The sequence below is a fragment of the Penaeus japonicus genome, unplaced genomic scaffold (genome assembly GCF_977035675.1).
Source record: "Penaeus japonicus unplaced genomic scaffold, GWHDUDI00000001_assembly GWHDUDI00000040, whole genome shotgun sequence".
Classification (NCBI taxonomy): Eukaryota; Metazoa; Arthropoda; class Malacostraca; order Decapoda; family Penaeidae; genus Penaeus; species Penaeus japonicus.
Window position 1 is genome coordinate 17,747,948 of NW_028234442.1, and position 17,500 is coordinate 17,765,447.

A 17,500-nucleotide genomic window follows, 5' to 3' on the forward strand; every position below is an offset into this window, starting at 1 on the left:
GATAGACAGAGATGACAGAGAGAGACTGACAGACACAAACAGACACGAAAGAAAAAAACAAAAGCGGGACAGAAACAGCAGCAAAACATAAGTCTCGTGACACTCACAATCCACTTCGTTGGTCCCTTCATTCCTCTCGTCCTCGACCTCGACTGCCCTGTCTTCGCGTCGGTTGACCTCGAGGTCACTCCTGAAGCGGTCGGTCAAGTCGTCCAGAAAATTCTCGAAGTGGGAGAAGAACGTCATGCTGAAGGAGAGATCGGGTTTAAGAGAGACAAAGAGTTCCATGGTCAAGGGAATGGCTATCATCATTCGGAAATAATGTCAGTAAAATAATGTCATCATTATCATTATTATTATTGTTATTATTATTACTGTCATTATTATTATTAGTATCATTATTAGTTCCCATGCCCGTACTTATCAAGTATTTATGTCTGATGCCTGAGCAATGATCTCTAATAAACGTTGTTTTCATTTCATTACATTTATGTTGTTTTTGTTATATAATGTTTTTGTTCTATATTCTATTGCCTAAGTATGACAGAAAACATAACCCGGAGGAGAACATATAAGAACAATAATGATCATGATAATGATATTGAGATAATGTCTTTGAGCACAGGCCGTTCTGTGGAGCGCGCGAAATTCAAACGTCTATCATGACAACTCGAGAAGCAGTTTTTAAAAAAGCTACAACTATGTGTCTATTTTATATTAAATTTTGGAAAGAACTAATAGTTATCCGTCCGTGTCTATTGTCCTAGGCTTACAATTTTGATTGTCATGTGTCGTTGTTAATATGCAAATATATCGGTTAAATCTGCATGACACAATCACTAAAATTAAGACATAAACTTATTGGAACTGAAAACCTTCAACAGAGGTGGGGAACGTTAGCATAAAATCATTCTAAAATTATATATACCTTTCATTCAGTGACCAAGGGGGTTCCCAATCTTAAGATTAAATGAACATATGAAATAAGAAATCGTAAATCACAGTTACAACCACTACCTGCGCTATTACGATTGTTTTGTGAATAGCGATTTTATTATTACTGCTGTATACGAGATCGGAAAGTACTGATGGCTCCCATGTCTGTCTAACAATTGACTCAATCATCTCCACATACGTCTTTCCACCGCGTAGTCTATCTATCTATCACTCCTTTCAACTATCTCGTTATGACTAACTATTCATTGCTCGAGAATAGTATATTATTAACTATATCACTATCGTTATGGTAACTCTTGCGATTGTTATTCTGTCATTCTATATCAGCATGACATATATCCTATACACAGACCTAAAATATGATTAGTGGCCTATATGATAATTAATTAGATTACTGACCTTAGTAAGGACAGTAGATTAATGACTTAACTTAGGATATCATATTAGTGACCTATATAAGGACATCAGATTAGTGGCATTAACTAACTACATTAGGAAATTAAATGACCTAAATAAGGATATAAGATTAGTGGCATTAACTACATTAGGAAATTAAATTACCTAAATAAGGATATAAGATTAGTGGCATTAACTACATTAGGAAATTAAATTACCTAAATAAGGATATAAGATTAGTGGCATTAACTACATTAGGAAATTAAAATGATTGACCAAGAATGAGAACACCCAACCTCTCCTCATTCTAGTAACCTAACTTCTCCACTTACTTGCTGGTTGAACTAGAGAACCGATCCGGAGGGCCTGGAGGCTAACGTGGGACTGAGGCACTTAAGACTCACTCCTAAGGTATCCTATAGACAGGCCGGGATTTCCAGCTGACAGAATACCCATGGCACCACCTGTGTTGCGTCATCGAATCCCCGGTATGGCACTCGTGTCGCCATTGCAGTCCCATGAATCGACCGTTTCGATTTTCTTTTGCCATTTCATATGTGGTTTTTGTTGTTGTTTGTTTGCAATAACAGAGGTGATTGAAATATTGATTTGATCAATAATGTATTAGTTTTTTTTGCAATTAGAACTATGATAGTTGCTGTGTTGAGTGGTATTGTTACTGGTATTATTGTTATCATTATTATATAATTGTTATCATTGGTTTTCAACAAGCTTTCTCATAACCATTGTGATCATTATCATCATCATTATCATTACTATTATCATTGTCTATCAATATCATCATTATGATTATTTTTTTCTTTATTATCATATTTTCATTATCATCTTTTTATTTTTATCATTATAATTATTTTTACTATCATTATCAACATTGCTGCTATCATTATTATTATCATCATTATCATTATAATCATCATTATTGTTATTACTATCATTATTGCCATCATCTTTATCCCCATTATCATTGTTATTATTATTATATCATTACTATTATCATTATCATTATTATCATCAATCTTATTATCATAACCATCATCATCATCATCACTGATATTGTTATCATTATTATTATTATAGACATTATTGCTATTACCCTCATCACCATTGCTGGCATTATCATTATTGTTACCATTATCATTATTACTATCATTATCATTGTTGTTATTATCATTATTATTATCGTTACTATCATCACTTTTATCATTATTAGTATTAATATAACTATCATTATTATTATCATTATTATTACTATCATTGTTATCTTTATCATCCTTTATGTCCTTACCATGAATATCATAATTAAGAATATCATTAGCATTACTATTGCAATCATTAACATCATCACTGTCGCTCTTATCGTCATCATTATTGTTATCATTACTATCACTGTTATTATCACTGTTACTATCGTTACCGTTATGTTTATCCTTTCCATCAACATTACCAGTCATCACTACTGCTTCTGTATTCATCACTTTATTCATCATCATTATATTTAGTTGTTGTTGCTTTTGCAATGTCATCATTACTTGCGTAACATCTTGCATCTTTCACTGGTGATGATGCCATAATCTTTATGATCATCATCACTGTTGCAATTATTCTTCTCATCATTATCATTACCATCATTACTATTATTATCATTATCCTCATTGCTGTTATTGTCATTTTCCTTATCACTATTTTACCATTATCATCATAATCATGATTATTATTATTGTTATTATCATGATTATTATTAAACATTACTATCATTATCATTATTATAATTTTCAAGATAATTATTACTATCATATTATCATCACCATTATTTTTATCATCTTTAAATCTATTACAATCATCATTATCATCATTATAGTTATCATTATCATCACCATATGTGTTTGTGTGTGTGTGTGTGTGTTTCCGGGTGGGTGTGTGTGTGTGTGTGTATGCGTGCGTGTATGTTTATGTGTGTGTTTGTTTATAAGTATCTTTATGAATATGTGTATGTTACGTGTCATTAAATTCCTACCCGGACATAGTTTAGCATTAGAAAAAAAAAAAACTTTGCCAAGAAAGTCAAAGGAAACAAGAACAGGAAAATCTTGGCTCCCATCTCTGGTCTATCTATCTATCTATCTATCACTCCATCCAACCATCTTGTTATTAATAACTGTCCGTTACTCGAGAATAGTGCATTATTAACTAATCCACTATTATTAACTACTCATGCTTAAGTTGAGACATAGGCAGCCTGTACTAATAACCAATACCGGAAGCCAGGAAATTATTGTAATATTTTCGAGTACCATCGTTGAGGTTTTGACACGGAGATCATTATCTAATTATCTGATTTGATTAATTTGTTATTGATTAATTATCAAATTGATCAATTTAATTATTAATTTAATTATCTAATTATTGATTAATTATCTAATTATTTAAGTGCCCTACCCACTCCCCAAAAATTATGATAAATAAATAAAGATAATAAAACAACTTATTTATCTTTTTTCCGTAGACTGAATTAAGAGTCGGTCAAAATAAAGTGATCCTTTGGTGCATTTCTGCATCGGATCTTCGGGCGGCGCGGCGTGGGGTCTCCCCGTGGTTTAAAAGAGACAGGGTATCCCCGTCCTCGAGTCCTTGAGTCCTTTGGAAAATCCGAGTTGCTTCACAGGCTAGGAAAGAACTTGCATCCTCTGGATCCTAGTAATCCCCACCCAAGATAGGACCTCTATTTTCCCCCCTAAAAAAAAAAAAAAAACGCCTTTGATAATATTTTTCGTTAGGATAAAAATAAAAATGTTTGATCACTAGTCCTGAGCGTCCTGTAAACAAGAGTTGTGGTTGCGCTCAAAGGAGGTGGATGTGGATGTGGTTGGAGATGTTGGGGTTTGTTGGACTGACTGTCGAGTTGGGCGCGGTTTACGAATGGGAGGAGGGGGGGGTCGGTCGAGGGGCGTGGTATGCCTATTTCTTCCCTTGTTTGGAAAAATTTAGGTTCATACACTCACACTCACACTCACACGGCACTCACACACACATACACACACACAGACACGCACACGCTCACTCACACTCACACACACACACACACACACACACAAGCACACACACACACATACACACTCATATTCACACTCACACTCATACACAGACACACACACTCACACACATACACACACACACACACACACACACACACACACACACACACACACACACACACACACACACATATATATATTATATATATATATATATATATATATATATATATATTATATATATATATATATATGTATATATATATATTTATATATATATATATATATATATATATATATATATATATATATATATATATATATATATGCATGTGTGCAGGGCCAGCCCTATGGTTGCTGGTGCCCTAGGCAAGCAAATGTTCTTTTTTAAGTAGACTAAAATACAAAAAAGAACTAAAAATATAAAATAATAGAAATGAGTTTATTACCTGTTTTTTTTTCTTCTTTCTTTCTTTCTTTTTTTTTGACAAACAATGAACAATAACATTATCTTAACCTGGATTTTGGACAGCATGAACAATCGGCATACCTGCAACATTTTTTCCTAGCCTTTAGATATGCAAATCTTTTCATGGCACTATCTATATTCTTTGCAATATCATTTCACAAAGAAAAAAAAGCTTAAGAATGTATTCTGTCTTGAGACATGGATGATCGTAAGTATATGTTTTTATAAGCTTTAATTTACTAAAGCATCTCTCGCCAGCAACCACAGTAATAGGTAAGCATTATTCTTAACGCGACCCACCGATTCAGCATGACATCCTGTGACTTATTAGTGTTTATGAATCCAGTAGCTTCTATTGTAAGTTTTACATCATCGGGAAACAATTATTTTTGCTATATCTAGTTCAGTCGAGAGATCAAATCCGTTAATATCACTATTTTCTTAACTTATTCTTCTAAGCCTGATATGTTGCTTTATGTTTATTTTCATCTGGTAGATCTTTTAGGTATTTTAAAAATATAATTTTAACCGTTCAATTTTTCTGTGATAAAGAATTAATAGTACTGTCCAGTATTACATGAAACACATCAACTGCATATGGAATCTCGTTAGTGCACTCATATTCAAATAGCCTCCTTATTCTGCTTTTTACTTATGAAAATGGTTTCTAGATCTAATTCTGTGGCTATTTTTGTTTGTTGACTCGGTGTTTTTTTCACGATAATCAATTAAGTAATCATTTACACTATCCATTATTGAAATTGCAATAAATAGTTCCACAGAGTATTCTGCATAGTTTTGCTGACAACATTTGCCCTGCCTAAGACATCATACCAGACACTGATCATCACAAGAACACCGTAATCTTATATTTGAGTTACAAGCGTCTCTGCTTCAAGTTGAGCTGCAGGGTCAGAAGCAGGCACTTCTGCAAGTTCACAAAGAGCTTCTCAAGTCCCCGTGATTTCATATTCAATGACTTTGACACTATACTATGTTACCTACTCTTATTCTTACTCTTATTCTGCACTCCCATTTAGTCTCGCATCAAGGCTTTTTTCAGTGCATGCCATCACCCAGGAGAAGCAGTAAAGAAAACATAAATGCGATGGACAGCACCAAAAATAGGAAGTGGATTCCAGGTAACTTGTTACACTGTCACCAACCACTAAGTTTAGGCTATGACATCCGCATGGCATATAAAACATCTGTAGATTTTCTTTCATGATCCGTCTCTGAACCCTTATTTGAACCATTATCTTAGCCCTTAGCCCATTATCTTAGAAAATCAAGTATACTTTCATTTAATCCTTAACCTGTGGTATCTATAACAGGATTATAGCTAACAAAAAAGTCCTTTATTGCAATGTCTTCTATATCTAAAAATTGCATTGTAAATGAAAACTGTTCTTCATCACATACATCTGGTGTTGTCTAAAATAAGACGGTTCAATATATTTTCCTTATCACAATTTCACATCAACTTGATTATTTCGTTCTGAACATTTTTTTTTTCCAAAATAGTAAATGTGAGTTTTTTTTTTAGACACAACCCGACGTAAATGTTCACTCATTGTTAAACCGAATTCGGTGGTCTATATTTTTTCGCAAAAACAAAGGGATTTTGATCATATTACTTATACAATAACAACAGGTAGTTGTGTATCTCGTGTAAACAACACATTTCCGTAGATTAAGAAATGACATAGCTAGGAGCGAAAAACTATGTATGGGGGTTTTGCTACCTCAAATGACTCTCTCTCTCTTTCTCACTCACTCACTCATTCACTCTCTCTCTCTCTCTCTCTCTCTCTCTCTCTCTCTCTCTCTCTCTCTCTCTCTCTCTCTCTCTCTCTCTCTCTCTCTCTCTCTCTCTCTCTCTCTCTCTCTCTCTTTCTATATATATATATATATATATATATATATATATATATATATATATATATATATATATATATATATATATATATATATATATATATATATATATATATATATATATATATATATGTTTGTGTATATGTATATATGTGTGTATGTATATATATATTTGTGTGTGTATATATATATATATATATATATATATATATATATATATATATATATATATTATATAGATATGTATATATATAGATAAAGATATATATCTACATGTATATATATATATATATATATATATTATATATATATTGTGTGTGTGTGTGTGTGTGTGTGTGTGTGTGTGTGTGTGTATACATGTATATGAGCATATATATACACAAATATGTATATGTATATATATATGAATGAATGTATGTATGTATATATATGAGCCTGTTTTTTAACTTAAGATTGAAAAAAAATAATAATAATTCTCCCTTTTCTTTAGAAGATGCTTGATGGCGCCCGAATATGTGACGCGCACCGGGCAACTGCCCGATTTTCTGATACCTTGAGCAGGCACTGTATATGTGGTCTATATATATATATATATATATATATATATATATATATATATATATATATATATATATATATATATATATATATACAGTCTCGCCCACAGTGACAAAGAATCTCTTGAAGGATCCGTGATAAATAATAAAGGCGTGACTAAATAGACTTTGGACACGCCCACTTTGTCGATAAATCCCCCCCACCCCACCCCACCCCACCCCACCCCATAAGAGTATTAGCCATGCCCTCAGATCTGCCTTATTTTGGTTTTGCATTTATATTATATGCACAAAATTAGTTATGCCTATATCAGGTTTAGGATATGTCACTGTGCGTTAGAGAGACAATAAATTATTTATGGGAAAAGAAATTATCCATATGCATTCTATTTTTATTGCGTAATGCAGTCATAACAACTATACACATACACGTATATCAATAGAAAAAATAATTCAATGCAATTAGGAAGACAAATGGAAAGGAAAAAAGAAACTAAAAAAGAAAAAGGTGGGTCAAAAAGTTAATGAAGTTCTCAGGTTAAATTATATTCATACCCATATAACAGAGAAAAAAAAATAATGATGCACAAAATAGTTTCGAAACATTTCCTTAGAAGATGAACACCATGAGGACTTTATCATCATCATCATTATCATCATTATCATCATTCTTACTACCATATCTTCACCATTTTTGCTGGTATCATCATCACCGTTATCCCCATTTGTCTCACCATCATCATCCTCATTATTAAACACCTATTATCCTCACTGTGAACATCATCGAAGTCAGGCATTGAGGTAGTCATCACGCATCTGGTGCAATTGAAGAAGCAACGGTGAGGGCCAGAGGGTACGTAGTCTAGCCATCTCTTTCTGGACTTCCTGAGAATAAAGGGAATTATATCGGAAACTGTTTGAAGACTATGTGTAAATTTATATCGGGAACTATGTGTAAACTATATGTAGACTATGTGTAAATTGATATTGGGAACTATATGTAGACTATGTGTAAATTGATATCGGGAACTATGTGTAAACTACATGTAAATTTATATCGGGAACTATGTGTAAACTATATGTAGACTATGTGTAAATTGATATCGGGAACTATATGTAGACTATGTGTAAATTGATATCGGGAACTATGTGTAAACTATATGTAGACTATGTGTAAATTGATATTGGGAACTATATGTAGACTATGTGTAAATTGATATCGGGAACTATATATAGACCTACGTAATTTAATATTGGCAAAGTTGATATCGGAAAGTATTTGTAAATCTGCATGATTTAAACAAATATAAATGTATACATTTACAAGAATGATATAGATATAAATATGTAAATCCTCATAAATGATACCAAATAGGTAAATAAATCTATAATACAAAATTCTACACAATGCTACATGGATTATATAGATATCACTATAAAAATCTACGTGTATAACAAATGAGTATTACATAAAAAAAAACAACTAATAAACATACATTCGAATCTAAATATACATCACTCTACATGAACTACAAATAAATCGAAATCCATTTCCGGAAAATGATATCCTATAAGTGATAGTGTGATTCGGAAAACGTAGGCATTATTCATTTTTTTTCTGTTAATATGCAAGTAAATGCACGTGCCTGACCCCTGTTGTTTACATGCGCGCGGTCAGTCACGTCTATCTGCTGCCACCATACACAGGATATAAATGTATTCACTAATACATGGATGCAGTTATCTAATCGTATTGTCTTTGCAAACTCTAAATAAAGAGAAGAACTCAAAGTAAAGGGAAAAAAAATCAAATAAATGAAGAAAAAAACAACATAAATATTCATGGCAAGCAGATACACAGAAGAGTCAGTGGCCATAGCGATTTCGTACTATATCCGGGTCTGGTAACTGGTTTCCTCGAGCTGTCTGCTATTTGAATTCAGTTATCTAATCCTTTATTTATTATTAATTATATTTCCTGACAAACTCTAAATGAATAAAATAAACAAATAACAATAGACAAAATTCATGGTAAACATATACACACCAGAGTCAGCTGGGCGTTTCGATTCTTTGCTATCTCCGGGTCGGGCAGGTGGTTTCCTCCAGCTCTCTGCTCCTCCCTTTCTGCCTCCCGGATCTTGTCTCTGAGGGCGGGAGGGGGTTGATATTTGGTTTTGTGGTTACGATTATGAATATTTTCTTTTATGATGAATTTGCAAAAGGTATATTAGTGTACACTAGTTTACTTGCGTTTGTGTGTCAATATGTATACACACCCATGCTTACATGTACTATTATACATATAGATGTGCATGTCTGTTTCAAAGCAAGTATCTTGAATAAAATTTCAAAAGCTGATAATTTTTTTCTGGTGGATCTAAATATTTCTTGGTTTCGTTTTGAATGGCAACAACTTATTTTTTGTTATAAATCCTACTTTCAATGTATTAAAAGAAAAGCTGTAATTGGTGGTCACAATTGTTGATTGTGTCTTCAAAATTTCTCTACGCCCCTCCCACGACTTGAGTACAGGCCTTCACACTTCTCCCAACTTTGAATCTCTAATATGCTTGCTCTCTTGTGAATATCAAATCAAGCATTTAGACAGCCGGCACGTGTATTTTTCCACGCTTCGATAAACCATTGCTCTTTTATGATTTCTGGCAATTCTGCACTCCACGAATTAGGTTACGCGAGGTCCAAATTTCCCCCGCGATTGTGTTATTAAAATCCCCAGCTCAAAGAATTTCCTTTGATTTGGTTTACCTTATTTGCAATAATTTCTTTAGAATCATAGGCGCTTGTTAGGACTCTCTTGCGATTATGCTGATATATGAGACCACGTGACGACGATAGCCATTAATATGGTTACTCTGTGTTTCGATTTCAATTACTTTTTAGTTCACTATTGGGTTAAATTTATTCAATTTATACTTTATCATCTATTCCTTCTTAGTCTCCCTTTCTTTCTGTGTGTGTGTGTGTGTGTGCGCGCGCTTACATGGAATATATAAGGGAATACGTGTATAAATGATTAGTTTGATATATCTCACACAACAAATGTATCTTTCTTTCCTTAAAAGCAAAGCAAAGGAAATCCTTACATTCACACATTGGCAAACCTCATGCTCAACGCAGGGGATATGTCAATATTGCGAAATAGCGTGATTCATAGTTTCCTGTAGTAGGCTGTGCTAGTTTGAAATACGAATGTGGAAAACGTTGAAGTTTATATAGCGAATTATAGCCCTCCAAATGTTTTTTTTTTTTTATCTTTCACTCTATCATCATCACTATCTTTGTTATTATCGTTATAACTAATGCTTGTATTTAACAACCAGAGGAGTTGTCTTTATCGTTACTTTTTTTTAATATTTTTCAATAGTATTACTATCATCATTTCTATAATCTTTGTTATTACTATTATCTGTATTTTTGTCAGTAGTATCATCACTGTCATTGTTTTTGTTATCATCAGCTGTATATAGTGATTTCATATTATCATCATATAATTAACACTACTATTATTGTTTAATTACAATTTCTCCATCAGCTTCAATAACGTTATTATCCTTAACTGGTATCATTATAATCATAACCCATAATAATTCTATACATTGTTCTTATCATATTTTCTCTTATTGCAACTATTGCAATAGTGCTGTTGCTCTTATTGTAACTACTGTAATAGTACTGTTGCTCCTCTTGCAACTATAGTACTACTACTACCATTACTGTTGTGGCATACTATTATCCTCCACATTAACCTTATCATTGCCATTTTCATCTCGATAAAAAAAAAAAAAAAAAAAAAAAAAAAAAAAAAATATATATATATATATATATATATATATATTTATATATATATATATATATATATATATATTATGATAATGGTGCCGACAGCAATAATATTATCATAATTATTATACACTCTGGCTTATTTGTGATTTTCATAACTACCATATGGATTACTGATAACATTATCATCCTCACTACTGATATTATTATCATTGTTATTATCGTTATCATAATGTTATCATTATGTGTTTTATGGGATATTTTTTATTGAAGTTTCGTAATTCTTACCTCTACGAGAACTTTTTCCTTCTTTTAGTTTATGCGCTAGAGAGGAAGATAACCCGGACTAATATTACTTCAGAATATGGTAGTGCTCAATAAAGAGGTATATTCAGTTCAGTTTAGTGAGGTTTGTGAGATTAACTTTTCACTCGGACCAAAAGGTCTTGACATTTCTTTCAGTTACTTATCCGGCTATCACTCGGAGGGCCTCGGAGGAGCAAGTGTTAAAATGCAGCAATGCAGCTTCTAGCGCACCACAATGCTCGTAACATCTCATCGATCTCTTTGCTCAATTGTCTCAATAATCTGTCATGCACATAGATAACCCAGTCTCAGTCTTTGCATGATCACCTCGGCCCCTCTTGATCTAATTGCAGAGAGCGTCGGTGGCTCATACCCTGTGGCATACTATCCCACCTGGCAGACAGGGTGGTTCTGGTTTCCTCTCTGCGGAGCTGCAGGACCTCAGCATGACCTGCAGCCTCCACTCTGCGCTTTAGATTAGCTCTGCTTGGCTTTATGATTATATCGTTTCGTGGCTTGGCCTTGCCAAATTCCACTCTAGGCTTATGGTACGGTTCCACTACCGTGGTTGTAGCAGACTTTACATCACATATAGCGGCCTCTATCCGTTCTTTTCTGCTAGTATTTTAAGCTGTCTTAGAGACAGCGCTCGTGTCATCCTATGGGTATGAACCTGCCCCTGGTACAGAGAAGCCTAAGTGCCTTGACATGTTTATACGGTAAGACCCGTTTCCAAGGCCGTTTAATTCATGATATGACATATATGCTAGCCGGAGGAATGACCACTGACACCATGGCATATACGTCTTGCCACCCGTAGTTATAAGGTTAATTATAATCAACAGAATAAAATTAAATGCGAAAACATAATTTTCCAAGTCACTTAGCAAATACTTACAGTTCCATCCTTCGTTTCTTTATTTCTTCTAGTTTCCGCTCAAAATTCATCTTGAACTTCTAATATGTAATAGTGTTAAGTTAAGCCATTTGAAGATAAGGATAAGGATAAGCCAGATTTGCGGAGCTGCAGTTAACGACAATCAGTTTGTGTTGTTTGACATGTGTAGCCATGGCAACCGCTTGAAATTTATATTTGAATTAATTTTTCTTCGAACATCCCCTTTCCCCTTAAAAAAAAACTCCTACACTTTCTAGAGGGCAGATCAACACACTCGCATCAAATAACCCTACCTAGACGAAAGATAAGGATGCCTTCCAAATAAAAAAACTCGAACGTCAACCCAACAGGTCGTGACGTCACTCTTTATTTACATCCAGTAGCGTGAGACACGATGGAGGTGGTAGAAGAGAAGACGAATCTCGCTTCGGGTGGCGACGAAGTGGATTATCCACCTAATAATTTTATATATAGAAAGATAGATGCCGTGTTTGTTTTATGCGGAATCTTTACTTATCTCATGGACTGGGTAGGTTAAGGAGAGGACTTCTGTATATGTTTTGTTTTGAAAGGAAGTGGTGACGAGGTCAAGTCAGACATCCGGAAAGCTGTAATTATTGTGGAAAGGTGAATTAAAACTCCCTTAGATTACAGACACTTGGGAGAAAGAAATGGAATAAACAAGACATAGATTATGAATACCATATTTTGTGTGGTAAATCTTACTCATAGGTTTTTTTTCTGGTAGTAAAAACGTTGTTTTGTACAGTTTCTCGCTACTCATTCCATTTTCTTTTTTTCTTTGTTGAGTTTACAAGTTTTCCCTACTCATTTCCATCGGAAACACTTCGCCCAACGAACCGTCACCCCCCCACTGCCGATCCCAACGCGACCCAGTTTTTGGCTTTTTTTTTGTGCAGTAATCAAAACCCGGAGGGTTAATAGGCCACTAACCTAACCTTGTTCCAACAAAAAACCCAACCTAGTTACCTAGTTTGCCTTTTTGGTCTTTCCTAGCACACCCCCCCCCCACTACTATTCAAAACGTCCACAGTAACTTTTCAAACTGACCGATTTTTGGTCGTCCTAGCGGGGGTTTTGGTCTGTCTGTATTTTTATCTTCGAAATGTACCACTTTCTTACCTTATATGTGGCGTGTGAGGTTAAATTTGTATGTTTTCACAGGGGTTGTATAACCATTTTTTTTGCAGAGCACAGTGGTCACGTAATAATTTTCAGTGATGTCTGCGTATCTTTATAAAAAATAAAAGTTTATGAAAAAAAAAATTGTTGATGAAACATCATGCACGCTAATGTAGCCATCCTCGAAACTGTTTTGAAAATTGAAGCAATTCGGAGATTCTATGAAGAATTGTCTGAGATTGGTCTTTGGTGATGTGATTTAGAACCTATTGTTTTGCCCCTATTGGTGCTATTTTTTTCATATGACAAGTACGTGACAGTATCGATACTTTTGATACTTTTTTGTATTTCGCGGGGGAGGCGGGCCATTAATATTTTGGTATTCAGACGTTTGTCAATCGTTTGGAATTATCTCGGAAAATTTAATTATTCGTTTTTTTTTTTCAAAATAATATATATATCGGAGAGAGATTTTATTTTTTAAGAGAGCTTTTATGGGGTTATTAGATAATTAATGCTAAACTCAATGCCCAAAGGTTTTTTTTTTTCGTGGTGTGGTTGCGTCTTTATCCAACAATACCCATAGGACCACATACCCAGTAATAACAGTATTGGTGCAAATGAAGTCCTTATGATGCGTACAGTAGATTTGATATGTTTACCTACTAATTTTTTTAAACATTGTTATCAGAACCAGTATCATCGTAATTGTTCATCAGTGCAGATATAATTGGACAGTACACATCATAGTTAATCCATTGCTACCCAATTCTCTGGTATTGGTGCTTGTAATCTTTTGATTTGATATGCCTAATTAAGATAAAAGAGAATTAAATTTTCTGCTCTCACAAAGGATAATTTTGGTCTGATATTTGTAGATCTCAAATTCATATAACAGTATGTGTTTGTCTCATGCTGGTATATTATGAGACAATGGAGTATCAAAGTTAAAAAAAAAGAGAATAAAGAAGGGAGAGAAAAGGGGAAAAAAGGAGAAAGCAAGTTAGAGATTAAAAAAAAAAAAAAAAAAAAAAAAAAAACATTATTTTTGGAGGGGTAACAGGAAAAGGAGTACAAAAGAATTTTTATTTTATACCTACTTTGTTCTTCCACTTGTCCAATTAGAGGCAGCAGGAAGCACTTAACCCATTTGCGCCGAATGATGTGCTATCACATTATGGGGATATTTCACTCCTGCGAGATGACATCCTATCGTGTCATGATGACTCCCTTTGAATACATTGTTTACATAGTTGATTATGTATATACTCATTCCACTTGCATTTCTATAGACACATGGTTCTTGACTTATAAAAAAAATATATATAAATAAATAAATAAAAATACCTCGCAGCATCCCGTAAAATCAGGCAGGTGTAGAGCGCTCTGAGTAGCGAAGCATGGCATCATGCTGGGAGATGTCTAGCAATTGTAAGCTGCATTCATTTATTATGTTCATGGAGGGAGTAGTATCAAGCAAATAATTGGCCTAGTGCAAATAGGTTAAATGAATGGATCAGGGAAATAAAGGGCTGCAAGACAAGGGGGAAATGGTAGTGTGTTTAGGGAAGTGTAGCTGGAACAGATTTGCCTAACAGTACATGAACTACTTACTCACACACCCTACCTCTTATTGACGGCAAAATAGGTGTGAAAAAACAGCCCACTAGTTTTTCAGCTTTTGAGAGGCTTTATTCAATTAGATTGAACTGCAGAAGTCCACATACACTCTATTGACCATCTTGGGTGTTTAGGGGTTAAGATACTTAAGCAAATTTTTATATTGGTTATTTGTTTTATAATGTAGGTAGACCAATTTCATTTTTCTTTTTTTCTTTTTTCTTCCATATGCTATTTATGAATTTAAAAAGTTGATGCTCCCTGACTGAACCAACCATATGATGGAGATTTACTAAACGTGGTATCACATCATCGGATATTTCCCTCACAATGGAGGATGTTCTATCATATTATGGTCTCTCCCCATACATGCATGTGCTACATAGCTACGTTTATATAGACGCATTGTAGTTTTATTTGTATATACACATTTTACTCAACTTTTCCAAAAGGTAAAAAAAAAAAAAAAAAGTACCTCTTATTACCCCATAGAATTAGGCGGGTGAAAAGCAATCTTACAAGCTCATCACAGTCTTGCAACGGGAGAAACCTCTCAGTTGGAGTAGGCAGATATACACCCCATCATGAGTCGGTTAATGAGAAAAGTAACCAAGATATGGAACCTTAGGTTAAGATATATTGATATATTACTTTAAGTGACATTTAGAAATACTGTCTAACTTCTAGTCAAGGAGACCCTTTGTACCTTTGATGTTGATCCTATAAAATTTGTGATAACCTAAGGTTGTATCAAAAAAGGTTATCTTCTTTTGGTCTTGATCTGAGGTTTTCAGAAGTACATTAAAAAAAAGATACCATAGCAATAAACATATATTCGTTAATAGTTAAAATAAATAGTATACAAGACTTTTTTCTCTTTTTTTCAGGCATTTGATATCTTAACAGCTTACAATCACTGGTGGCATGAAGACCTCATCTGGTTCTCATTTACAGTAGTCTTCATCTGTGTACCATCACTTATTATGACAGGAGTCTCCTTACACTGGTGAGTATTGTGAGATCTTGCACTCCCCTTTTGCTAGATGTCTGTTTTGAATAATAATGGAGCTTCATTGTATCCTTATAAAAACATAATTTATTTTCCAGGTACATCAAAGATGCAGACAATGCGAATGTACCAAAGGCCTCCATGTCCCGTTGGATATTTCGGATACTTCTACTTATTCTTCAGCTTGGCCCTATACTCAGGTGAGTTGTTGGTTATGTACAAAGAATAGATAGTCTGTATAAAGCACTAATACAAATACTTTGTTTTGTTTATTTTGGATTAGTATAAAGGGTTTGCCAATCAGGTAGGAGTTACAAAAAGGAATTTTGAATACACTCTTCTTTTAAAGAATTTTGTGGGTATCTCAGAAAGAAAATTAACTTGAAAATACTGGCCCCCCAAAAAATTATAAAGATAACTTCTTTACCATTTTTAGGTTCTCAAGCTAGCTCCAAAATCAAAGCATAGGACTAATAATCAAGAAAAGATGAAATGTAGCTCAGCATTATAAACAGTTCAAAATGCTCAAAAATCAGTGTTTGAATAATGAAATCATTCCAAGAACAAGTACCTGCCCTTACATACCTGGAAAATATAATTCTGTCAGTCACCCCAACCCAATTTCTATTGAATTAGCTCTCTCTTAGTTTTCCTAAACAGTGCTAAGATATGAATACAAGAAAAAAAAGAAAGATTTCATATAAATGCAAAATAGAGAGGGTGGAGGCGTGAGGGTCTGCTAGAAGCCAAAATGATATCAGATGAGGATTTGTAAGGGCCACTAACACGAATATTTACACACTACTCATGTAAACCACAGCTGTGTTTCCTTGCTGTTCGGTGATGCACAGATAAAGAATTTATAAACCAAGATATAGCAGAAAAACACTGGTAGATACTTAACAGATAAGATACATGAATCAGTGATAGATAAGGTCTTATGAACTGCTCTTGATGAGGCAACTTTGTGTGATAATGAGGTGGATTCAGAATTATTATTATTATTTATTTTTTTTTTTTCCTCCTCCTCCTCCTCCTCCAATTGTATCACTTATCTGTATTTTGGTATTGTTTTCTTTTGTTATTGTTATTATTATTATTATTATTATTATTATTATTATTATTATTAGTGTTACTATTATTATTATTATTATTATTATTATTATTATTATTTCCTTACTTCCATATTGTTGTTGTTATTATTTTTTTATTATGAATATTTTATAATGGTGGTGGTGGTGATGATTATGACGGAGGTTGACAACAACAGCAATGGTGATAATTTTTTATTAATGTTATTTTTATTATTATTATTATCATTATCATTATCATTATCATTGTCATCATTGTCATCATTGTCATCATCATCACTATCTTTGTATTAAAATCTTAATGAAAGAGTAATGATGA

At 33.6% G+C, this 17,500-nt stretch overlaps 2 protein-coding genes and 1 long non-coding RNA gene across 3 annotated transcripts in view; 1 reads left to right on the forward strand and 2 right to left on the reverse strand.

The window, feature by feature from the left end:
* LOC122254904 (hemocyte protein-glutamine gamma-glutamyltransferase) overlaps window positions 1-1,820 on the reverse strand; it is a 17,099-nt gene extending 15,279 nt beyond the window's left edge. The window contains 2 exon segments of the mRNA XM_086533902.1: window positions 108-247; window positions 1,686-1,820. Of these exon segments, the coding sequence (XP_086390028.1) occupies window positions 108-246 (139 nt within the window). The 5' untranslated portion in view covers window position 247; window positions 1,686-1,820.
* A 5,871-nt stretch (window positions 1,821-7,691) lies between these two features.
* LOC147466918 (uncharacterized) lies at window positions 7,692-12,699 on the reverse strand. Its single transcript, XR_015190738.1, has 3 exons — window positions 12,319-12,699; window positions 9,358-9,457; window positions 7,692-8,195 (listed from the first exon to the last, which is right to left on the reverse strand). It is a non-coding gene; the product is annotated as an uncharacterized LOC147466918 (long non-coding RNA).
* A 13-nt stretch (window positions 12,700-12,712) lies between these two features.
* The window catches only part of LOC122254905 (XK-related protein 6), an 11,540-nt gene continuing 6,752 nt past the window's right edge, over window positions 12,713-17,500 (forward strand). Inside the window, exons 1-3 of the mRNA XM_043018762.2 lie at window positions 12,713-12,847; window positions 15,969-16,087; window positions 16,189-16,290. Of these exons, the coding sequence (XP_042874696.2) occupies window positions 12,713-12,847; window positions 15,969-16,087; window positions 16,189-16,290 (356 nt within the window). The remainder of the gene's footprint in view (window positions 12,848-15,968; window positions 16,088-16,188; window positions 16,291-17,500) is intronic.